Source organism: Rattus norvegicus, chromosome 1 (genome assembly GCF_021556685.1).
Source record: "Rattus norvegicus strain SHRSP/BbbUtx chromosome 1, alternate assembly SHRSP_T2T, whole genome shotgun sequence".
Classification (NCBI taxonomy): Eukaryota; Metazoa; Chordata; class Mammalia; order Rodentia; family Muridae; genus Rattus; species Rattus norvegicus.
Window position 1 is genome coordinate 128,892,240 of NC_141534.1, and position 25,815 is coordinate 128,918,054.

The 25,815-nt window shown below is 36.7% G+C and overlaps 1 protein-coding gene across 6 annotated transcripts in view; it reads right to left on the reverse strand.

Annotated features, from left to right (window-relative positions):
• Potefam2 (POTE ankyrin domain family member 2) overlaps positions 1-25,815 on the reverse strand; it is a 204,488-nt gene that overhangs the window by 69,365 nt on the left and 109,308 nt on the right. For 3 of the 6 annotated variants that reach the window (XM_087601106.1, XM_087601110.1, XM_087601105.1), the window contains 6 exons: positions 20,463-20,550; positions 17,539-17,621; positions 11,321-11,390; positions 6,861-6,889; positions 6,710-6,770; positions 5,223-5,317 (listed from right to left, as the gene is read on the reverse strand). In XM_087601106.1, the coding sequence (XP_087457232.1) occupies positions 5,223-5,317; positions 6,710-6,770; positions 6,861-6,889; positions 11,321-11,390; positions 17,539-17,621; positions 20,463-20,550 (426 nt within the window). The remainder of the gene's footprint in view (positions 1-5,222; positions 5,318-6,709; positions 6,771-6,860; positions 6,890-11,320; positions 11,391-17,538; positions 17,622-20,462; positions 20,551-25,815) is intronic. The other 3 variants (XM_087601111.1, XM_087601109.1, XM_087601107.1) reach the window with 1 other exon arrangement.

A 25,815-nucleotide genomic window follows, 5' to 3' on the forward strand; every position in this document is an offset into this window, starting at 1 on the left:
CTCAATAAAATTCTCACAAACCAAATCCAAGGACACATCAAATGATCATCCATCATGAGTAAATGGGATTCATCCCAGGGATGCTGGGATGGTTCAATATCTGGAAATCTATCAACATAATCTACTATGTAAACAAACTCAAAGGAAAAAAATGTGATAATCTCATTAGATCCTGAGAAGGCATTTTACGTAATTCAACACCCCTTCATGTTAAAAAGTCTTGGAAATTTCAAGAAGTCAAGGCCCATACATAAACATAGTAAAAGGAATATATAGCAAACCAGGAGCCAACATCAAACAAAATGGAGAGAAACTTGAAGCAATCCCATTAAAATCAGTGACTAATGAAGGATGTCCATTCTTTTCCTTCCTATTCAATACAGTACTCAGATCTTATTAAAGCAATTAGGCAACAAAAGGAGGTGAAGGTGATACAATTGGAAAGAAAGAAGTTGAAATATCACTATTTGCATATGAAAAGATAGTATACTTACATGACCACAAAATTCCACCAGACTACTCTAAAACCTGAGAAACAACTTCAGTAATGTGGCTGGACAAAAAATTTACTCAAACAAATCAGTAGCCTTCTTCTACCCAAAGGATAAACATGCTGAGAAAGAAATTAGGAAAATGACACCTTTCGCCACAGTCACAAATAATATAAAATACCTTGGTGTGACTCTAACCAAGCAAGTTAAAGATTTATAGGACAAGAACTTCAAGTCTTTAAAGAAAGAAATTGAATAAGATCTCAGAAAATGGAAAGGTCTCCTATACTTAAGGATTGGCAGGAATAATATAGAAAAAATGGTCATCTTGCCAAAAGCAATCTACAGATTCAATGCAATTCCAGTCAAAATTACAACTCAATTCTTCATAGAGTAAGAAAGAGAAATTCTCCAAATCATATGTAATATTAAAAAACCCAGGATCTTGAAAACTGTTCTCACTAATAATCATACTTTTGGGGAATCGCCATCCTTGACCTCAACCTGTACTGCAGAAGAATAGTGATAAAACCCACATGGTATTGGTAAAGAGACAGACTAGTAGATCACTGGAACAGAATTGAAGACTTAGAAATGAACACACACTCCTAAGGTCACTTGATTTTTGACAAAGAACCCAAAAGCATCCCTTGGAAAAAAGCATATTCAACAAATCATGCTGGCATATGTTTTTGTCCATTCTTACCTACTTGTATAAATGACAAGTGCAAGTGGACCAAGAACCTCCACATAAAACCAGATACTGTGAATTAACTAGAAGACTAAGTGTAAAAGACTCTTGACCACATTGGCACAGGGGAAATTTCTTGTACAGAATACCAGTGTCTCTGTCTCAAAGATGAAAAATATGCAAATGGCATCTCATAAGATTGAAAAGCTTCTGCAAGGCAAAGGACATTGTAAACAAGAAAAACTCCAACCAATAGATCAGGAAAAGATCTTTACCAATCCTACATCTGATGGAGGGCAAACACCAATAAATACAAAGAACTCAAGAAGATAGACTTCAGAGAACAAAATAACCCTATTTAAATGGGGTACAGAGCTAAGCAAAGAATTTTCAGCTAAAAAATATTCAATGGCTGAGAAGTATCTAAAGATGTGTTAAAGATGCTTACTCATCAGGGAAATGCAAAGCAAAAAACCCAGCTTTTTGCTGCATACAGGAAACACAACTCAGAAACAAAGACAGACACTACATCAGAATAAAAGGCTGGTACCCAGATGCCCTTCACCAGAGGAATGGATACAGAAAATGTGGTACATCTACACAATGGAATATTACTCAACTATCAAACACAATGACTTTATGAAATTCATATGCAAATGGATGGAACTAGAAAATATCATCCTGAGGTAACCCAATCACAGAAAAACACACATGGTATGCAATTACTGATAAGTGGATATTAGTCCAAATGCTCGAATTGCCCTAGATGCACGGAACACATGAAACTCAAGAAGAATGACCAAAATGTGAATGTTTCACTCCTTCTTTAAAAGGGGAACAAGAATACCCTTGGCAGGGAATAGGGAGGCAAAGTTTAGAACAGAGGCAGAAGGAACACCCATTCAGAGCCTGCCCCACATGTAGCCCATACATATACAGCCACCAAACTAGATAAGATGGATGAAGCAAAGAAGTGCAGGCCGACAGGAACTGGATGCAGATCTCTCCTGAGAGACACAGCCAGAATATAGCAAATACATAGGTGAATGTCATCATTAAAGCACTGAACTGAGAATGGGACCCCTGTTGAAGGAATCAGAGAAAGGACTGAAAAGCTTGAAGGGGCTTGAGACCCCATATGAACAACAATGCCAAGCAACCAGAGCTTCCAGGGACTAAGCCACTACCCAAAGGCTATACATGGACTGACCCTGGGCTCCAACCTCATAGGTAGCAATGAATAGCGTAGTAAGAGCACCAGTGGAAGGGGAAGCCCTTGTTCCTGCCAAGACTGAACCCCCAGTGAATGTGATTGTTCGGGGGAGGGCGGTAATTGGGGAGGATGGAGAGGGGAAGCCAAATAGAGAAGGGGAGGAGGAGGGGTTAGGGGGATGTTGGCCTGGAAACCAGGAAAGGGAATAACACTCGAAATGTAAATAAGAAATACCCAAGTTAATAAAGATGAAATAAATAAATAAATAAATAAATAAATAAATAAATAAATAAATAAATAAAAAAAAAGTCTGGAAAAGAGCTTTCCAAGAAAATGGTCAGAAGAAGCAAGCTGGACGAGCCATTGTAATATTGAATAAATCAACTTTCAACCAAAAGTCATCAAAAAAGTTAAGGAAGGACTCTTCATATTCACCAAGGAAAAATCCACCAAGATGAACTCTCAAACCTAAATACCTGTTGTCCAAATGAGAGGTCACATGCATTCATAAAAGAAACCTTAGTAAAGATCAAATCACACATGTACCTCAAACATTAATAGTAGGGGATTACAACATGTCACTTTCATCAATGGATGGTTCATGGAAACAGAAATTAACCAGAGACATAGAGAAACTGACAGAGGTTATGAATGAAATAGACTTAACATTTCATCTTACAACAAAAGGATACACCTTCCTCTCAGCATCTCATGGTAACTTCTCCAAATTTGACCATATAATCAGTCACAAAACAGGCCTCAACAGATACAGGAAGATAGAAATAATCCTATGCATCCTGTCAGATCACCACAGAATAAGGCTGGTCTTTAATAATAATAAAAAATGACAAAAAGACCACATATATATGGAAGTTGAACAATGCTGTGCACAATGATAACTTGGTCAAGAAAGAAATTAAAAAAGAAATTAAAGACTTCTTAGAATTTAATAAAAATGAAGGCATAACATCTCCAAAATTATGGGACACAATGAAAGAAGTGCTAAGAGGAAAAGTCAAAGCTCTGAGAGCCTGCAAAAAGAAACAGGAGAGAGCTTGATAGCACACCTACAAGAGCTAGAACAAAAAGAAGCAAATACACCAAAGAGAAGTAGAACACAGAAAATAATCAAACTCAGAGCTGCAATCAACCAAGTAGAAACAAAAAGGAACATACAAAGAATCAACAAAACCAGGAGCTGGTTATTTGAGAAAATCAACAAGATAGATAAACTCTGAGGCAGACTAAAGAGAGGGCACAGAGAGTGTATCAAAATTAACACTATCAGAAATTAAAAAGGAGACATAACAAGAGAATCTGAGGAAATTAAAAAAAACATCAGATCCTACTGCAAATGCCTATATTCAACAAAACTGTGAAGTATGTAGGAAGTGGACAATTTTCTAGACAAATCAGGTACCAAAGTTAAATCAGGAACAGATAAAGCATCTGAACAACCCCATAACTCTTAATGAAATAGCAGTTTTTAAAAGTCTCCCAAACAAAAAGAGGCAAGAACCAAATAGGTTTAGTGCAGAATTCTATTAGACATTCATAGAAGACCACATACCGATACTGTCCAAAGTATTCCACAGAATAGAAACAGACAGAGAACTACCAAATTCCTTCTATGATGCCACAATTGTGTTTCTACCTAAAACACACAAATATTCAAAAAAGAAAGAGAACTTCAGACCAATTTCCCTTATGAATATTGACAAAATATACTCAAAAATTTTCACAAACTGAATCCAAGAACACATCAAAATGATCATCCATCATTATCAAGTAGGCTTTATCCCAGGGATGCAGAAATGGATCAATATATAAAAATCCGTCAACATAATCTGTAAACAAACTCCAAGGAAAAAAAACACATGATAATTTCATTATGTGCTGAGAATGCATTTGACAAAATTCAACACTCCTTCAGAAAAAAAAAAGGTCCTGGAAAGATCATACCATAAAACAGAAACAAGAAGAAACAAGAAGAAAAAACAAAACCAAAAAGAACAAAAAAATTTCTGGATGCATCAATATTATAGATTTCAAACAAACAAACAAAATGGCATGGTAATGACCCCCAAACAAACTTTTAATTATTGGAAGGTAATCAAGGACCCACCTATGAACCCATAGTCCTAAGTCAACAATATGCATTGAGACATAAATGGTGCTGGTCAACCTGGACAGATATTGATAGATGAATTAGCTAGTTCTTTACCTCTCCCCCTGCATAATTCTCAAATTCAAATGAACTAGATATCTCAACATAAGGACTGATCTCTTAAGTCTAGTAGAGAAGAAAATAAAGAATAGTCCTTAATTCATTGGCAAAGTGAATGACTATATGAACATGATACTGTGAGTACAATCAATAAGACCAACAAGTAACAAATGGGAAAACAAAAAACTAAAAATATTCCTCTATAGAAAAAGACACAATCATTAACTTGAAAAGGCAGCTTAACAGACTAGAAAAAAGTCTTTACCTGTTATACATGTGAGAAAGACTACCTATAATATATAAAGAACTTATTCATTTATTCAAATGATGAATCATGATTCTCACATTTGACCTTATCATTGCCAATTACAAATGAAGAAATTGCAATAATCAGATATTTGCTTACTATACATCAAGATAAATTATTTAGCCCTGTAATGGGATTCTAAGGGTGTTATGTCATTGTAGTTAAATGCTTTAATTTACTATTAAGCTAGTAATATGTTGACTGTATAAGGTAGTTTAAAATATAGCACATTGACCTAAGGCAGTATCTTTGAAACAAACAATATTAAATGATAAATTTAAATTCTTACGTACAAATCCTTGAATTTCTGCACCCTTATGAAAACTTCTCTCACTTTCCAGTTTAGATTCTGATATTTCTTCTTCCAGTTCTTCTGACAAATCTATATCTTTTGTGTAAAAATTGGAACAATTATGTAAAATAATATTCTATAAAAAGAAATAATTTAAAGTTAAGTGTTTTTAAAATGTTTTTCAATTAACCATATTGTATACCTATATATTTACATCTTTGAAAAAACTTGTAATTGTAAAAAAAACTAACATCCTACTTGTATAGATACTAGATATTAGCTTATTTAGAATTGTGTTTTTATATGTTTTGTCTAGAAATTTACAAATAACTTTTCTTCACAATATCCACATTCAAAGATACTGTAGGAAAAATGCATTCATGTAGGAACAATTCTCATCCCTATAATAGTATTTCTTTAAATTTCATCTTAATAATGACATAATCAAGATTATTCTTAATTTAGCATACATTTATCAGTGAAAAGCATAGCACGCATATGCTCTGTACTGATGAGTTGCCTCTTTATGACATATTCTAGTTCATGGAGTCATTCCAGTGTATATTTCTCTTTTCACAGAAAAAAATGATTATTGTTTTCATTATGGCTACCAGAGTTTGTTATTGATGTTTAAATTATTCTGTACCTCTTCCACTAGAACCAACTTTGTTATAGGTATAGCCATTTTTCTCCTTGATAAGGAGGAATTATATTTTTAATCTGACATCAGGAGTTTTCATTTGTTTTTTTTTTTTGCTTTAATTTGTATATTCTCAATTAGTCCTAATATTGGCGATTGAAAACAAACAAGACATGGATTCTCTACTAAAATTCCAGTTTTGACATAGGTAGATTGAGTTTCAGAGAATAAGTACAGAAAAATAGATGTGAAACAAAAATATAGGTATATAAGGAAGTAACTGAATTCTCAATGACAGCTCCACCATATGACATTGTATTCTATTTTATTAAAACACATTATATAAATGGTATATTAATGCTATTTATTTTCCTTGTAAATAAAATACAAGGCGCTAGGAGTTCTAGAACAATACAACAATTGATTTTCTTTTCTGAAGGTGTGGTATATTGCTGTTTGTCCTGGGCACAACAGAATCTATAAATCAAATATGTCTCTGTCTTAGCATTTCAGGTGGCTTTGTGTACCAGTGTATACTCCAAGACCCAGGTCTACCTAAATCATAGTTAAACTTTAAGCAACTCACATAAGTCTCAGGATTGCCTTCCATAAGTTTTATCAGACATTGCACACTGGAAATGCTAAGGCAATGGAAGCTGAATAATAAAAATCAAAGTGTATTTTACATTTATAAATATTTTATTTTGTGCTTGTGAATGTTTCTGAAGCATGAATAACATTAGTAAATGACATAATTCTCATCAAAAATAATTGGTGTCAAGAAGAATTTGAGCATTTAAATGTATTAAATATGCATTTATCATTAAAATTCAACTCACAAAACTTACCTGGTTGAGATTGTTGTGATTCAGACTTAGGCTTGTAGATTGGATGAGAATAATCCCTAGTCTGAATAGATTTTGAAATGAGATAATTAATCAGTGTCTTGGACTTCAACTGTTATATAATTTTTCAAAATAAATATTAAAAAGGAATTACCTCTGGGTGTGGACATTTGTCAGCCCACACTAAAAGAAAAGAGTACATAATGAATCCTATGCACAATAACAAGTCCAAAAACTCTTTGTCAAGGATTTGAATGGCAATGAGTTTTCATTCCCTTATTTCAAAAGAAAAAAATCTGATTAATTTACTAGGTAGGATAGCAGCTGACAGAAATATAATAAAATACAACAGAAATTTATGGATTCAATGTGATCTCCATCAATATTTCAACATAATTTGTCATATATACTGAAAAACAAACCAAAACAAAACTAAAAAGGAACCTTCAAGCTTAGTATAGAAACATAGCAAATAAGGAAACAAACAAAAACAAGATTGCTAAAACCATCTTGATTATTAAAAGAGGCTGGAGGCATCACCATCCCAGATTTTCTGTTTTATTACAGAACCATAGTAATGAAAACATGATGGTATTAGCATAAAAATAGGCATTGATCAATGAAATTAAATTGAAGCATCAAACATAAGTCTAAACACATATGGGAAGAATTTTAATTTTAAAAAGCCAGAAATACACAGTGAGCAAATGAAAATATGTTCCACAAATGGTGCTGAACAAATTTAATGGCTGTATAAAAAAGAATGCACACAGAACTGTATTTATTACCCTTAACAAAACTGGACTCTAAATGGATCAAGTATCTCAATATAAGACCAGATACCCTAATTATGGCAGAAGAGAAAGTGGAAAATTGAGCTTGAACTTTCAGGTACAGAGAATGAGTCTTTGAAGATGAAAACTGTAGCACAGGCATGACAACCAGTATTTAATAAATGGAATGACATGACCTCAGGGCTAGGTCTCCTGACTGCCTCAGGTGGTAAGGAATGTAGCAGGAGAGGGCATCACCTACACACCAATACCTCACTGCCAAGGAGAGGATGGGCCAGCGTTTCCAAGCTCTTAGGGTAGCTCACCTATGTACCCTCCACCAGGGCCAGCTCTGTTGTGCTGTCCAGGTTGGGTACAGGACCAGCATTTCCAAGTGCTGTAGCTGTTGAGAGAGGACCTTGACCTATGCCTGGGCAGCACAGTAAAGATGACCCTGGTTATGAGGACAGTGGTGAACCTGGACCCCAGTATAAGCATGAGAGTTCTGGCTTGCAACACCTCTGCCAAGAGATGGAACTAGTGCTGAGTCAATGCCTTCCTCCCTCTTACCTCTTTCTGGCTATAGCACTTGGGAGGCAAGTCCCTGCACTTTGTTTGGGCAGCATAGTAGAGCTATTCCTGGTAGAGGAAACATGTATGAACCAGCCCCAAAGGCCTTAAGGTCACAGAACTAGCACTACCACCCTTCAACCATGAGGTAGTTTGTGCCTAGGAATGATGTCCTCTATCTACTTGCCCCTCACCACCTGAGGCAGTTGGGATTGCTGTCTCTGAAACTCATCAACTGTAGCACTCAGGAGAGTAGGCCCTATACCTCATATGAACAGCATGGTAGAGTTGGCCCTGGTGGCAGGGCTATGAGTAAATGAGCCCCATGGGCAACAAAAAGGGAGAGTTGTTCCTACCAGTCCTCCAAAGTAAAGTGGTATGAGCACCTGAGTGATGCTCTTCCTAACTCATGCTTCCCAACTTCAGAAATTGCAGACCTGGCCCAGAGAAATGAGAATAGGCTTTCCTGCCCCTCACTAGTTGTAGCACTCAAGAGGGTAAACACTTCAAATGGGCAGGGCAACACGGTAGAATTGGCCCTGAGAGCAACAATGTGGGTGAGCCAGCCTCAAGAGTGTGAGATCAGAAAATCTGTTCTGGACTTCTGCACATGAGAGTACTGAGTGGCCTATCATGAAGAGTATTTGAGAGCTAACCATCATGGTATAGATAAAGAAAACACAGCAGGCTGAGAAGCTCAGCTACCATCTAGGCACAGGTCCAGGGTTTTGAGTTGACTCACTCCAAAATCTACATAATCTATGAATTGTAAAGTGTGTGAAAGCACTGGTCCTGTTTATCCAAATCAGTAATATCACCATTACACAGGGCAAGAACAGGCTAATCAGGCGAAGAGAGACCTAGCAAGGATATAGTATTGATGGTGTGGCAGAAGCCAGAGACTTTGATTAGGCTAATGACTGATTGCAATGAATATTTTCAAGTGAAAATAAAAATAAAAAAGAAATGTAGAGAAAAGTGGAAATTATGTAATATAAAGGTAAGCAAACAAATTAACCTAGAATAGGTTGAATGAGGTGACACAGATCCAAAATACAAATATTGTATGTTTTACCTCATATGGGTGATAAAATTCACAGAAACACAGGGGTTCTATAACAAGTAATAGATATCAGGGAAGGATCACTCAAGTAAGAAGAAATAGATTATAGAGTTGGAGTGTGTGGAAGCTTTAAGTAGGAAGGCAATGGAGAATAGTTAGAATGGTAAAATGGGGTGGTACAAGTCATTTGAAAAAACATATGGAAATTTATGATTATTGAAGCATTCTACAATAACTATGTATATGGAATTAATCTAAGTGGAGTCTGTATTGGCCAAAATGGGTCTAAAACATGACATGATAGGACATGATGAGAGGAATTAAGCAGGGGAAAACTTCATTGCTGATGGGAATGCAAACTTTCGCAACTACTTTGTAAATCAATTTGTCATTTTCTCAGAAAACTGGGAATAGTTCTACCTCAGTCCCCATATATATCACTCCTGGACATTTACTCAAATGGTACTCCAGCAAGAATCTTGCTCAACTATGTTCATAGCAGCTTTATTTGTAGTAGCCAGAAACTAGAAACAACCCAGATATCCCCCAACTGAAAACTGGATAAATAAAAGGTGGTACATCCACACAATGAAATACTATTCAGCTATTAAAAAAACAAAAAAAATGCACTTTGATGTCAAATGGGTGGAACTTGAGAATATCATCATGAGTGAGGCAACTCAGTCCCAAAGGACATGCATAGTATGTACTCACTTCTAAGTGGATATTAGCCATAAAATACAGGTACCATGTTACACCCCACAGACCCAAAAAAAGCTAAACAAAAAGGAAATCCAAACAAGAAAACTCGAATCTCACTTAGAACAGGGATTATAATAGTCCTAAGTGGTAGATGTAGAGAGGGAACTGGAAACGAGGAGCAATGGAAGAATTGAGGATCAGGTGTGGGGAGCACAGAAGAGATAGTTAAATGGCCATGCAAATGAACAAAAATCTGCAATTTATGGGGGTCAGGAATTAGGATCATCTCCAGAATAAGTCATGGCCTGGGATCAGGGAGGCAGTCAACAATTAATGGAGGTAACCTTACCTGTGACTGACCAAGAGACTAACTGGAAATAACCAACCTCAGGAAGTGAAAGGTATGGGGACCCTCTAGAGAGTACCAGAGACCTGGGAAGTGAAACATTCTCAGGACTCATTGTGAGTGACGTTAGCCAAAGAGGCTAACATTGGGCAAAGGGAACTCAAAGAGTCCACCTCTAGTAGATAGCCTCAAGTAGATGGACAGGGTTACTAACCCACAGTCCACATTCCTGACCCAGAATTGTTCCTGTCTAAAAGAACTGCAGGGACAAAAATGGAGAAGAGACTGAAGGAAAGGAGGTCCAATGACCGGCCCAACTTGAGATTCATCTCATAAAGGGGGGGGGGGCACCAAGGCCTGACACTACTATGCTATAATGTGCTTACAGATGGGAGCCTGGCACAACTGTCCTCAAAGAGACTCTAGCAGCAGCTGACTGAGACAGAAGCAGATACTAATACTCAACCATTTGACTGAAGTGAGGGATTCCTATGGTTGAATTGGGGGAAGGATTGAAGAAGCTGAAAGGGAGAGCGAACCCATAGGAAGACCAGCAGTCTCAAATAACCCAGACCACAGAGAGTTCCTAGAGACTGATGCACCAACCAGGAGCATACACGGTGTGGTCCTGAGTCCCTAGCACATATGTAGCAGAGGACTATCTGGTCTGGCTTAGATCGGAGAAGATGTTCTTAATCCTTAAGTGCCTTGAAGCCTCAGGAAAGGGAGAGGCTTGATAAAGGGGGAGCACCCTCTTGGAAGCAAGGGAAAGGAGGAATGTGATGAGGAATTGGGGGGAGGCTACAAGGGGACAACTACTGGAATGTAAATAAAATAATTTAAATTAAAAACATAAACATGGGCTGTGTGTAAAAATAATGAAAAAAATTGAAAGCATGTGAAACTTTTGATTACATGTGGTTGAGTCAATGGCCAAAAGGGCTCTTTGGAAACGCCCAAATATCTCAGTTGTAAGAGAACACATAGATCTTTCTGTGACTACACTAATTTTATACATTGCTCAAATTTAGTTACATCTGAGTCTTATTACAATTTTGATTGTCTTTTATCCTATAATAAATTTGTTCAGTGATTTATTCATGATGGTACAAACTATCATTAACTTGTCATAAAAAAAAACTCTTCATGATGACATTTACCTTGACTTGTTTCATTATTGTCTGTACCATTTCCTGTGTTGTATGAATGGACAGCTTTCCTGGAAGTGTTCTGCAATGGATTGGGATCAAAGGTATTTTGTCAAATGATGTTAGTAATAATGAGCATCAGAAAGGTCTTATTTTCTATATATGAATATACTTTTATTTCTGACTTTAAGAAATTTATACTTGAAAATATAAGCAGTATATTTTGAAAAACATATTTTAGTGAGGAATCTCTTAAATATACTCAAGCTTACATTCATCTTTCATTTCTCATGGCACACCATTATATACAAGTTGTTCAGAAAAGAGGATACACATCTATACTCAGAGTATTATCTGAGGTGCAGATTTCAATACATGTTAATTAATTTTAAAGTATAATATCTAAAACTAATTTGTATTTCCTAGTAAAATTGTAAATTATCTATGAAATAAATATTAGCATTCTCAGAATGGGCATTTCTCTAACAAATACAAGATGAAACATGAAATAGTATAATAATGACACTGTTTTGTGTAGATAGGCATAATAGAAGGTATGTGATGGTTAAATTTATTTATAATATGTCATGATGAGTGTGCTAATCAATGCAGAAAAGGCTTCATTTCAGTAAAAATGTGCCAATATGTCAGAGTCTCCTAGGTTTGACCCCAGCTGATGCATGTGGAACCAGCACACCTGGACCACACCTGGGCGGTGGTCAATTCCCTCCTGCCTTTTGTTTTCTTGGCCTTTGTCCTTGAGATTTAGGCTGGTCTTCTCAGATTTCTCTCTAATTAATTCAGGTCACATAGTAGTAGCCAGGAAGTCATGAGACAGGGTTGTTTCCCACTGTGCTTCCCAGATTCTTTTTACCTGGGGAACTTGGGTATATAAGTGGTGAATAAATAATAGTAGGAGATTTCAACACTCCACTCTCATCAATGAACAGATCATGGAAACAGAAATTAAACAGAGACGTAGACAGACTAAGAGAAGTCATGAGCCAAATGGACTTAACAGATATTTATATAACATTCTATCCTAAAACAAAAGGATATACCTTCTTCTCAGCTCCTCATGGTACCTTCTCCAAAATTGACCATATAATTGGTCAAAAAACGGGCCTCAACAGGTACAGAAGGACAGAAATAATCCCATGCGTGCTATCAGACCACCACGGCCTAAAACTGGTCTTCAATAACAATAAGGGAAGAATGCCCACATATACGTGGAAATTAAACAATGCTCTACTCATGATAACCTGGTCAAGGAAGAAATAAAGAAAGAAATTAAAGACTTTTTAGAATTTAATGAAAATGAAGGTACAACATACTCAAACTTATGGGACACAATGAAAGCTGTGCTAAGACAAAAACTCATAGCTCTGAGTGCCTGCAGAAAGAAACAGGAGAGAGCATATGTCAGCAGCTGGACAGCACACCTAACAGCTCTAGAACAAAAAGAAGCAAATACACCCAGGAGGAGTAGAAGGCAGGAAATAAGCAATCAGCAGCTGGACAGCACACTTAAAAGTTCTAGAACAAAAAGAAGCAAATACACCCAGGAGGAGTAGAAGGCAGGAAATAATCAAACTAGAGCTGAAATCAACCAAGTAGAAACAAAAAGGACCATAGAGAGAATCAACAGAACCAAAAGTTGGTTCTTTGAGAAAATCAACAAGATAGATAAACCCTTAGCCAGACTAACGAGAGGACACAGAGAATGTGTCCAAATTAATAAAATCAGAAATGAAAAGGGAGACATAACTACAGAATCAGACAAAATTCAAAAAATCATCAGATCTTACTATAAAAGCCTATATTCAACAAAACTGGAAAATCTACAGGAAATGGACAATTTCCTAGACAGATACCAGGTACCGAAGTTAAATCAGGAACAGATAAACCAGTTAAACAACATCATAACTCCTAAGGAAATAGAAGCAGTGATTAAAGGTCTCCCAACCAAAAAGAGCCCAAGTCCAGACGGGTTTAGTGCAGAATTCTATCAGACCTTCATAGAAGATCTCATACCCATACTATCCAAACTATTCCACAAAATTGAAATAGATGGAGCACTACCAAATTCCTTCTATGAAGCCACAATTACTCTTATACCTAAACCACACAAAGACCCAACAAAGAAAGAGAACTTCAGACCAATTTCCCTTATGAATATCGACGCAAAAATACTCAATAAAATTCTAGCAAACCGAGTCCAAGAGCACATCAAAACAATCATCCACCATGATCAAGTAGGCTTCATCCCAGGCATGCAGGGATGGTTTAATATACGGAAAACCATCAACGTGATCCATTATATAAACAAACTGAAAGATCAAAACCACATGATCATTTTATTAGATGCTGAGAAAGCATTTGACAAAATTCAACACCCCTTCATGATAAAAGTCCTGGAAGGAATAGGAATTCAAGGCCCATACCTAAACATAGTAAAAGCCATATACAGCAAACCAGTTGCTAACATTAAACTAAATGGAGAGAAACTTGAAGCAATCCCACCAAAATCAGGGACTAGACAAGGCTGCCCACTCTCTCCCTACTTATTCAATATGGTTCTTGAAGTTCTAGCCAGAGCAATCAGACAACAAAAGGAGGTCAAGGGGATACAGATTGGAAAAGAAGAAGTGAAAATATCACTGTTTGCAGATGATATGATAGTATATTTAAGTGATCCCAAAAGTTCCACCAGAGAACTACTAAAGCTGATAAACAACTTCAGCAAAGTGACTGGGTATAAAATTAACTCAAATAAATCAGTAGCCTTCCTCTACACAAAAGAGAAACAAGTCGAGAAAGAAATTAGGGAAACGACACCCTTCATAATAGACCCAAATAATATAAAGTACCTCGGTGTGAGTTTAACCAAGCAAGTAAAAGATCTGTACAATAAGAACTTCAAGACTCTGAAGAAAGAAATTGAAGAATACCTCAGAAGATGGAAAGATCTCCCATGCTCATGGATTGGCAGGATTAATATAGTAAAAATGGCCATTTTACCAAAAGCAATCTACGGATTCAATGCAATCCCCATCAAAATACCAATCCAATTCTTCAAAGAGTTAGACAGAACAATTTGCAAATTCATCTAGAATAAGAAAAACCCAGGATAGTTAAAACTATCCTCAACAATAACAGGACTTCAGGGGGAATCACTATCCCTGAACTCAAGCAGTATTACAGAGCAATAGTGATAAAAACTGCATGGTATTGGTACAGAGACAGACAGACCAATGGAACAGAATTGAAGACCCAGAAATGAACCCACACACCTATGGGCACTTGATTTTTGACAAAGGAGCCAAAACCATCAAATGGAAAAAAGATAGCATTTTCAGCAAATGGTGCTGATTCAAGTGGAGGTCAACATGTAGAAGAATGCAGATCGATCCATGCTTATCACCCTGTACAAATCTTAAGTCCAAGTGGATCAAGGACCTCCACATCAAACCACATACACTCAAACTAATAGAAGAAAAACTAGGGAAGCATCTGGAACACATGGGCACTGGAAAACATTTCCTGAACAAAACACCAATGGCTTGTGCTCTAAGATCAAGAATCAACAAATGGGATCTCATAAAACTGCAAAGCTTCTGTAAGGCAAAGGACACTGTTATTAGGACAAAACAACAACCAACAGATTGGGAAAAGATCTTTACCAATCCTACAACAGATAGAGGCCTTATATCCAACATATAAAATATGCCCCAACATATAAAAAAGACACGTGCTCCACTATGTTCATTGCAGCCTTATTTATAATAGCCAGAAGCTGGACAGAACCCAGATGCCCTTCAACAGAGGAATGGATACAGAAAATGTGGTACATCTGCACAATGGAATATTACTCAGCTATCAAAAACAATGACTTTATGAAATTCGTAGGCAAGTGGTTGGAAGTGGAAAATATCATCCTGAGTGAGGTAACCCAATCACAGAAAAACACACATGGTATGCACTCATTGATAAGTGGCTATTAGCCCACATGCTTGAATTACCCTAGATGCCTAGAACAAATGAAACTCAAGACAGATGATCAAAATGTGATTGCTTCACTCCTTCTTTAAAAGGGGAACAAGAATACACTTGGCAGGGAATAGAGAGGCAAAGATTAAAACAGACACAGAAGGAACACCCATTCAGAGCTGCCCCACATGTGGCCCATGCATATACAGCCATCCAATTAGACAAGATGGATGAAGAAAGAAGTGCAGGCTGACAGGAGCCGGATGTGGATCGCTCCTCAGAGACACAGCCAGAACACAGCAAACACAGAGGCAAATGACAGTAGCAAACCACTGAACTGAGAATAGGAACCATGTTGAAGGAATCAGAGAAAGAACTGGAAGAACTTGAAGGGCCTCGAGACCCTATATGTACAACAATGCCAAGCAACCAGAGCTTCCAGGGACTAAGCCACTACCTAAAGACTATACATGGACTGACCCTGGACTCTGACCTCATAGGTAGCAATGAATATCCTAGTAAGAGCACCAGTGGAAGGGGAAGCCCTGGGTCCTGCTAAGACTGAACCCCCAGTGAACTAGATTGTTGGGGGGAGGGCGGCAATGGGGGGAGGATGGGGAGGGGAACACCCATAAAGAAGGGGAGGGGTGAGGGGATGTTTGCCCGGAAACCGGGAAAGGGAATAACACTCGAAATGTATATAAGAAATACTCAAGTTAATAAAAAAAAAAAAGCTAAGGTACAGGACTCTCTCTCTCTCTTCCTCTTCTGGCTTGACACGAATAACCTGTGTGTGTGTGTGTGTGTGTGTGTGTGTGTGTGTGTGTGTGTGTGTGTTTGTGTGTGTTTAATCCTGCAGGCTTTTGCCTGATTCTCAGTACCATGTCGGTGCAGGCGCTGACACCGATAGAACTGACACATTTTATTAACTTCTTATACAGAAAAAACCTTTATCTTAATGATAAAAAAAAGACAAAAGTCTTTTTCTATATTATCGCCAAGTAATAAAATTGTATTTGGTATGCAAATAGTTCTCAGTGAACTAAAATATTCCCAAACATAGCATTTCCAAGTTTCTTCTATGTGTTTCCAAAGTAGCCACATCTTTCATTCTCATTACTCAGGAACTTTACAAGTTATGCAATGATGTTGTCCACAATTGCATATGTTCAGTCGTGCCAGCCTACTAGATAGTCACTGAGTGTACATATACACATACTCATTTTCTAAGACATTTTAACCTTCATGAATAGATTTCTGATAACAAAATACCATTTTCTCTCCTATCCTATACTAATAACAAGCATCCCTAAATCCTCCCAATATCATATGTTTTATCTACACTAAAATGCACCTTTCTGAAATAAAACAGTTGCTTGTTATGTTTTGTATCCTGTTACTATAACATAGGCTTGCATGAGGAGAATTCAATACTTAGTTTCTCAGCATATAATAGATATGCACGATAAAGGCTTAGAAAGATTAAAAAGCTAAAAATATTTTCAGAATATCCTCATGTTATAGTAAGTTCATTACTGTCTGTTATGTCTGAAAAGATTGTGAAATAGGGAAATCTATAGTGTCTTGAATCTATGTGAATTCTGCATACTAGCTCAATTCCTAACATGTATTCATTCACTAAGGACACTGGATATGAATTGGACAACAATTGATTTTTTTTTCACGGAAATGAGCAAAATCATTTCAGTTGTTGCTTTACAATTAAGCTTTCTTTCTATAATCAAGCACTCTTAATATTCAACTTACATGATTACAGATTATATGATTATATTATTTCTTCAAATAAGGATCTTGAAATAATTTAATGACCATAAGGAAAAAATGCTCCTTATTATAACTTAATCTAATCAACACATCACAAATTTAGTTTTTCAGGCAGAATCATCTTTTGTAAATGAATCCGATTTGGAAGTCATTAATTTTTATATTATACATTATTTGAAATGGAGAGCCATGAGACACTTTATCCATGAAAAATGCTTGACATAGGCACACATTTAATCATATAATTATTTACTGAACAAGATAATGACTACCTATGTTACTGGTATCTAAGTATACCACATGATTTATAGGAGATAAAAGTCTTTTATTTTAATGTTAAATTATCACCTATTGAATGAAAGTATTATGCTTAAAGGTAGTTTACATTGGCCTATGGTAATATCATTAAAACAAACAGTATTAAATAAGAAATTTCAATTTAAAGAGATACATACCAAGTTTTGGTATTCTTCATTCTTATGGCATATGTCTTTATTTTCCAGTTTTAAATCCAGTACTGTTTCTAATCCTAGTTCTTCTGACAAATACACACATTTTATTTAAAATATGAAAATAAATTAGATAAATAATGTTCTATCATAAGGAATTAAAATAAATATATAAGTAGATTTTTTAAAAAAAGTTGATTCTAATTCAATTAAATATCATCTATAGATGAAACCTTACATAAAATTTCTAATATAGACATGACATGTTGCCTGTTTCATGTCATACAATTTTTTGACTAATTCTTCAAGAAATTAATAAATGATAATGCTTTCTAAAATCCACATTTTAAGATTTCATATACAGGAACACATTCATTGTATGCCCACCGCAGACACACACACACACACACACACACACACACACACACACACACACACACACACACACACGGGGAATAATTGAAACAAGCAAAATAGTTTCTGTTGTTAGACCTTAGTGCTATAGATGCCACATACTTCAGATAGAATTTGAATGAATTTACCTGGAGCTGACTTAGAAATCTACTTTTGTAGTATGAGAATGCAGTAGGCAAAGTACCAATGGAGGTGGGCAATCAGTAGTCTCACTAACAGACGATGGTTCAACTCAAAATATCTCTGAGCTGAGCAAGATATCCTTTATAGTATGATAGTAGCACTTTTACTTTTGAAGTAAGCAACAGTTTTCTCATTGGTCTTAAAGGCCCACTCAATGAATAACTCATGCTTGGTACTGTAAACCTAATCTATTACCCATGGATGGAGAAATCATACACCCTAGGTTAATCTCCTGGTATTACTTTCTTCTATCAGTATAGTTTCTGAATTCTAAGTATGATTCATATAGCCATTGTAATGCCCAGAGATAATGTAGCTCTTATTTCTCATCAACAAAGTTCCTTTATGCAGCAGACAGAAGTATTACAACACATCCAGAGCATGCCCAAAACAGAGGTCAATGCAAGCAGCAAACCACTGAACTGAGTACAGGACACCCCCTTGGAGGCAATTAGAGGAAGAACTGAAAGAGTTGAAGGAGCTTGCAACTCCATAAGAACAACCTGAGCTTCCAGGGACTAATCCACTACCGAAAGAATATACATGGACTGACCCAGGGCTTCAACTGCATATGTAGCAGAGAATAGCCTTGTTGGGGCACCAGTGGAAAGGAAAGCTCTTGGTTCTGCCAAGATTGGACCTCCAGTGCAGGGGAATATGGAGGGGGCAGTAAGGGGGATGTATAGGGGGAATACCCATATAGGGGAGGGGGAAGGAATAGGGGCTTATGGACAGGCAACCAGGAAGGGGAATAACATTTGAAATGTAAGTAAAGAAATATATCTAATAAAAATAAATAAATAAAATACATTGTAAAATACAGTAAAATGGTAGTAGTAGGTTCTTCTCTAGTGATTACAGCATGTCAAACATGGATTTTTTATACCAGTCATAACAATTGTGGGTTTCATCTTGTGGAGTGGGACTTAATTCCAACCAGAAAGTTTTTGGTTACTCCAGGTGTTTTTGAATTTCTGACGTTCTATAGCTTGGTCTGATTGATGATTATTCTTTCTTTTTAAGTAGGATGTATAACATCTTTCAACTCTTTTAAAGATAAGCAGTAGAAATGAAGATTTAAGTCAGCACTGGCTTGATGCTGCCTTATTCTATGTGTCAAATATATGGTACCCTTACCAATAGGTTATTGCAAGAAAGTTCTGGAGGACAATCAAGATCAATAGAAATAGCCTATAATCAATGTATCATTTTTAACATGTGATACATTTTCAAGGAAAAACATGTTATTAAAAGAAACAAAAAAATGGAGAAAATAATAAAGCTGTATGGCTCATCTTATATACTATATATTCCTTAGTCTGCAATTAGTATATGCTCTTACATTGCTTTGCTTGTGTGAAAAAATATATGACAATGAATGGACTAAGGCTTATTCTCAGATTAAATTTTTAACTTTTGTTCTTTCTTTTCTTATGCCAACTTGTAAGTTAAATCACCGTAAGAACTTAAAAAAAGAAGTATTACAGATAGCTACAGTAATACAAAATAAAATTAGTGACTATATAGTACCCAACCCCCACTTATACAGGCCTAAAATTAAGGTTCAGGGAAAATAGCAAAAGTGAGGAGATATAGATTACAAGATCTGGAGCCAGGACTCTTGCTGCTATATAGTATCTACTATGCATAGCTTAGATGTTGGAACCATGAAATTAGAAAAGTATGATATCATACAGATATCTGCAAAAGGACAACACCAGGTAAGGTGCTAATATGCATGAAGGAAATCTCAAAATACACATCCCTAGATGAAGAATAGGAAATCAGTGGCTGTTGAGAGAGGACAAACTAGGTTTCTTTTCCAGAGATGAGTTCTGTAATAGGTTATACAATTACAGTAGTCCACTTTAAATACTTTTATGTGTAAGCAACACCTAACAGATACACACAAACACATACACATACACAAGATAGAGAGATAGAGAGAGAGGGGGGGGGGAAAGAGAGAGAGAGAGAGAGAGAGAGAGAGAGAGGTGTCATTACATTAACAGTAGTATAGGCAAAGAAGTCACAAACAAGAGAGAGTCAGCAGCACAGAAGAGTGGAGGAATAAAGGAAAGAGTTAAAATGATGTAAATACATTGAATAGGAGTGATATTCTCAAAAATATTTAAAAAATAAAATAAAAGGCAACTCTTTTACTGACATTGTTCTGTCAACAATTGTATGAAAATAGTTCTGGCCTAAAATATTGACATTTTACTTTTGTTTTAATTAACAAGAAATTAGTAGTTCATTGTATTTGGCTACGTTATCTGTGATCATTAAACAAACTTATGTCAATTAATATTACACGATAAACATAACATTACCTTTTTGTTCTTCTACAGCATCATATATTTTGGAAGCTTCTGGTAAATCATCCACACCGTTTTCCATAATATTTTCAGGAATGTCTTGCTAAAATATATAATAATAAAGAGACATCAAAATGAGCTGAAGTTCCTATTTTGATTAAACTTAAAAGTAATAAATAATTAAAAATCAGAATATTTGCATAGAAAATTTTATATGCTCTTGAAGTCATCAGGTTTCCCTCATATATTACCATATGCTAAACCATAAGTCTAAAAACAGAAATATAAATTTATATGCAGAAATCAACAAGGAGCTAAGGTCATCCTATGAAAATTATATTTCTTACCAAACTTAAATATGATTTATAAAATACATACTTATGTGATAATTACTAGTGTGCTTGCTATATCAAAACCTTGATTTTTAAATAAATGTTATTGAGAATAATAAATTAGTATTAGAATAAGACTCTTGGATTACTAATAGAATACAAACTATGCTATCTGGAGAAAACCTTAAATTTTTAGAATCAGTTTTGTTTAGGAAAACAAAGATGTAAAAATCATAATTAATTTTGTGGAAAGTTTAGAGATAGAGAAAAATCAATTCACAAATTTAAATAGATAATATGTGAATCTGTTTTGTTAACATAAGGCACATAAACATTCATTGAAATATAAAAGCTCTTCTGTAATGAAGGGAGGATGTCACTAGGGCCTAGTAAACATTATTGTGAATAAAAGCATCAGGACATTCATTCAGTGTCTGGAATGATCCAGGTACTTACTTATTCTTGGCAAGGTAGAAGGTCTTTGTGCAATTACACAGTTTTAATACACCAGCATGAGTTATGAAAGACAATTTTGAATTCACATAAAATTCTAGTCTATTCTCTAAAAAGCATGACAATTTAATCACTTTCTATTTAAGTCACAGGTAGTGAGAACCTTAATTTAGAAAAGTTAAGTAATGAAACATCAATGTCACTATGCAAGTTGAGGATATGTAAATCTTCACATTTTGTTGAAATACTGTTATAGAAATGATGTCAAGCTGGTCCCAACATAAATGAAAAGGATGAAGAAAAGAGTAAAAAAATCTAATTGACTTTATCTTGAACTCCAAGTTGAAAGTATCTATGTATAGATTTTAACAATAGACTATAAGGGGTGGTTGTGTGGCAGAATTGTAGAGAATTTGTCTTGCATTCATTTGCTCCAGACTCTCAACTGATTACTTTTTCATTGGATATTTTAAGTATTTACATTTCAAATCTTATCTGCTTTCCATTTACCCCTCCACAACCCTATCACATCCCCCATCCCCTGCTTCTATGAGGGTGCCTCCACACGCGCATACACACAGACACAGACACACACACAGACACACACAGACACACACACACACACACACACACACACACACACACACACCTCACTGTCCTGGCATTCCCCTACAATAGAGCATCACAGAACCAAGGGCTTCTCCTCCCACTGATGTCAAAAAAGGTCATCTTATGCAGTTGAAGCTATGTAAAGACCTCCAGCTCCTTCAGTTCTTTCCCTAACTCTTCCATTGGCGTCCACATGCTCAGTCCAGTGATTGGCTGCCAGCATCTGCATCTGTATCTGCCATGCTCTGGTAGATCCTCTCCAGAAACAGCTATACCATGCTCCTGTCAGCAAGCACTTCTTGCCATCTGCAATAGTATCTGTGTTTGGTGGCTGCATATGGGATGGATGCCCAGGTGGGGCAGTCTCTGGATGGTCTTTCCTTCAGTCTGCTCCCCATTTTGTTCCCATATTTCCTTTAGACCAGAGAAATTCTTAGTTAAAAAAAATCTGGAGATGAGTAGGTGGCCTCATCCTCCACAGGGACTCTTGCCTAACCTCTGAATATAGTATAGGTTCTCCCTCCCTGTTTTTTGGGCATTTCAGTTAATCTCATCCCTGTTGGGTCCTGTGAACTCCTTCTTTTCCTGGCATCTGGGACTTTCTGGTTGCTACCCACAGTAACACATCTCTCACAATTACTCACCTCTGTTCAATTTCCTGACCCTCTGTACTTCTTCCCATTTCTTTCCATACTTAAACCTGCTCTCCCTTTCTTTTTTCCCTCCTCTGTTCCATCCAAGTTGCCGCCCCTATCAATATATTATACCTCTTTTTGAGAAGGACTAAAGCATCCACAAATTGGTATTCCTTCTTCATGAGCTTCATGTGGTCTGTGAGTTATATCATGGGTATTACAAACTATTTGCCTAATATCCACTTATCACTAAGTACATACAATGTGTGTACTTTTGTGACTAGGTTACCTCACTCAGGATGATATTTTATGGTTCCATCAATTTGCCTGTGATTTTCAAAGGCCATTGTTTTTAATACCTGAGTAGAACACCATTGTATAAATGTACCACATTTTTGCATCCATTCCACTGTGGAGGGACATCTAGGTTCTTTCCAGCTTCTCACCATAATAAATTAGGCTGCTATGAGCATACTGGAATATGTGTCCTAGTTATATGTTGGAGCGTCTTTTGGGTATATGACCAGGAGTGGTATAGCTGGGTCCTCAGGTAGTACTGTTGCCAACTTCCTGAGGAACCACCAGATTGATTTCCACAGTGATTATACCAGTTTGCAGTCCCACCAGTCATAGAATAGGGTTCCTATTTCTCCATATCCTCACCAGCAGCAATTTTGACTGGAGTGAGAAGGAATATCAGGGTGGTTTTGATTTGAATTTACCTGATGATTAAGGATGTTGAACATTTCTTTAGGTGCTTCTTCACCATTCAATATTCCTCAGGTGAGAATTATTTGTTTAGATCTTTACTCCATGATTAATAGGGTTAATAGGTTCTATGATTTAACTTCTTGACTTCTTTGTACATATTGTATATTAGCCCTCTATTGGATGTAGGATTAATAAAGAACTTTTTCCAGATCTATTGGTTGCAGTTCTGACATATTGGCAGTGTCCTGTGTCTTAAAGAAAAGCTTTTAATTTTATAAGTTAAATTTCTTGATTGTTGATCTTAGAGAATAAGCCACTGAAATTCTCTTCAGGAAATATTCCCCTGTGCCCACAAGTTCAAGGATCTTCCCCACTTCCTCTTCCATTATATTAATAGTATCTGGTTTTATAGAGATGTCCTTGATCCACTTGGACTTGAGTTTGTACAAGGAGATAAGAATGGGTCAATTTACATTCTTCTACTTGGTAACCTACAGTTGAATGAGCACCATTTGTTGAAAATACTGTCTTTTTTCAACTGAATGTTTTTAGCTTCTTTGTAAAAGATCAAGTGACCTGATTTTTGACAAAGGAGCCAAAACCATCCAATGGAAAAAAGATAGCATTTTCAGCAAATGGTGCTGGTTCAACTGGAGATCAACATGTAGAAGAATGCAGATCGATCCATGCTTATCACCCTGTACAAAGCTTAACTCCAAGTGGATCAAGGACCTCCACATCAAACTACATACACTCAAACTAATAGAAGAAAAACTAGGGAAGCATCTGGAACACATGGGCACTGGAAAAAATTTCCTGAACAAAACACCAATGGCTTATGCTCTAAGATCAAGAATCGACAAGTGGGATCTCATAAAACTGCAAAGCTTCTGTAAGGCAAAGGACACTGTGGTTAGGACAAAATGGGAACCAACAGATTGGGAAAGATCTTTACCAATCCTACAACTGATAGAGGCCTTATATCCAAAATATACAAAGAACTCAAGAAGTTAGACCACAGGGAGACAAATAACCCTATTAAAAAATGGGGTTCAGAGCTAAACAAAGAATTCACAGCTGAGGAATGCGGAATGGCTGAGAAACACCTAAAGAAATGTTCAACATCTTTAGTCATAAGGGAAATGCAAATCAAAACAACCCTGAGATTTCACCTCACACCAGTGAGAATGGCTAAGATCAAAAACTCAGGTGACAGCAGATGCTGGAGAGGATGTAGAGAAAGAGGAACACTCCTCCATTGTTGGTGGGGTTGCAGACTGGTACTACCATTCTGGAAATCAGTCTGGAGGTTGCTCAGAAAATTGGACATTGAACTGCCTGAGGATCCAGCTATACCTCTCTTGGGCATATACCCAAAAGATGCCCCAACATATAAAAAAGACACGTGCTCCACTATGTTCATTGCAGCCTTATTTATAATAGCCAGAAGCTGGAAAGAACCCAGATGCCCTTCAACAGAGGAATGGATACAGAAAATGTGGTATATCTACACAATGGAATATTACTCAGCTATCAAAAACAATGACTTTATGAAATTCGTAGGCAAATGGTTGGAAGTGGAAAATATCATCCTGAGTGAGGTAACCCAATCACAGAAAAACACACATGTATGCACTCATTGATAAGTGGCTATTAGCCCAAATGCTTGAATTACCCTAGATGCCTAGAACAAATGAAACTCAAGACGGATGATCAAAATGTGAATGCTTCACTCCTTCTTTAAAAGAGGAACAAGAATGCCCTTGTCAGGGAATAGAGAGGCAAAGATTAAAACAGAGACAGAAGCAACACCCATTCAGAGCCTGCCCCACATGTGGCCCATACATATACAGCCATCCAATTAGACAAGATGGATGAAGCAAGAGAAGTGCAGGCCGATAGGAGCCGGATGTAGATCGCTCCTGAGAGACACAGCCAGAATACAGCAAATACAGAGGCGAATGCCAGCAGCAAACCACTGAACTGAGAATAGGACCCCCCGTTGAAGGAATCAGAGAAAGAACTGGAAGAGCTTGAAGGGGCTCGAGACTCCATATGTACAACAATGCCAAGCAACCAGAGCTTCCAGGGACTAAGCCACTACCTAAAGACTATACATGGACTGACACTGGACTCTGACCTCATAGATAGCAATGAATATCCTAGTAAGAGCACCAGTGGAAGGGGAAGCCCTGGGTCCTGCTAAGACTGAACCCCCAGTGAACTAGACTGTTGGGGGGAGGGCAGCAATGGGGGGAGGATGGGGTTGGGAACACCCATAAGGAAGGGGACTGGGGAGGGATTAGGGCGATGTTTGACTGGAAACCGGGAAAGGGAATAACACTCGAAATGTATATAAGAAATACTCAAGTTAATAAAAAAAAGTTTAAGAACCCTAAATAAAGTAGATTCAAAGGAAAATCCAAGCCTACGCAAAACAAATCCTTGAAGAATTAGTAAAGGCTAAACACATCAAACCAACAAACCTATAGTGGACATTGAAGTGAGCTTCATAACTCAGTTATATTATTGGTAGAAATGGCAGAACACAACAGGATAGACTGGAATATACCCCTTTAAAGAGTATTTGTGATTATCGATGTTTTCTTTATTACTTGTTTTTTTTTT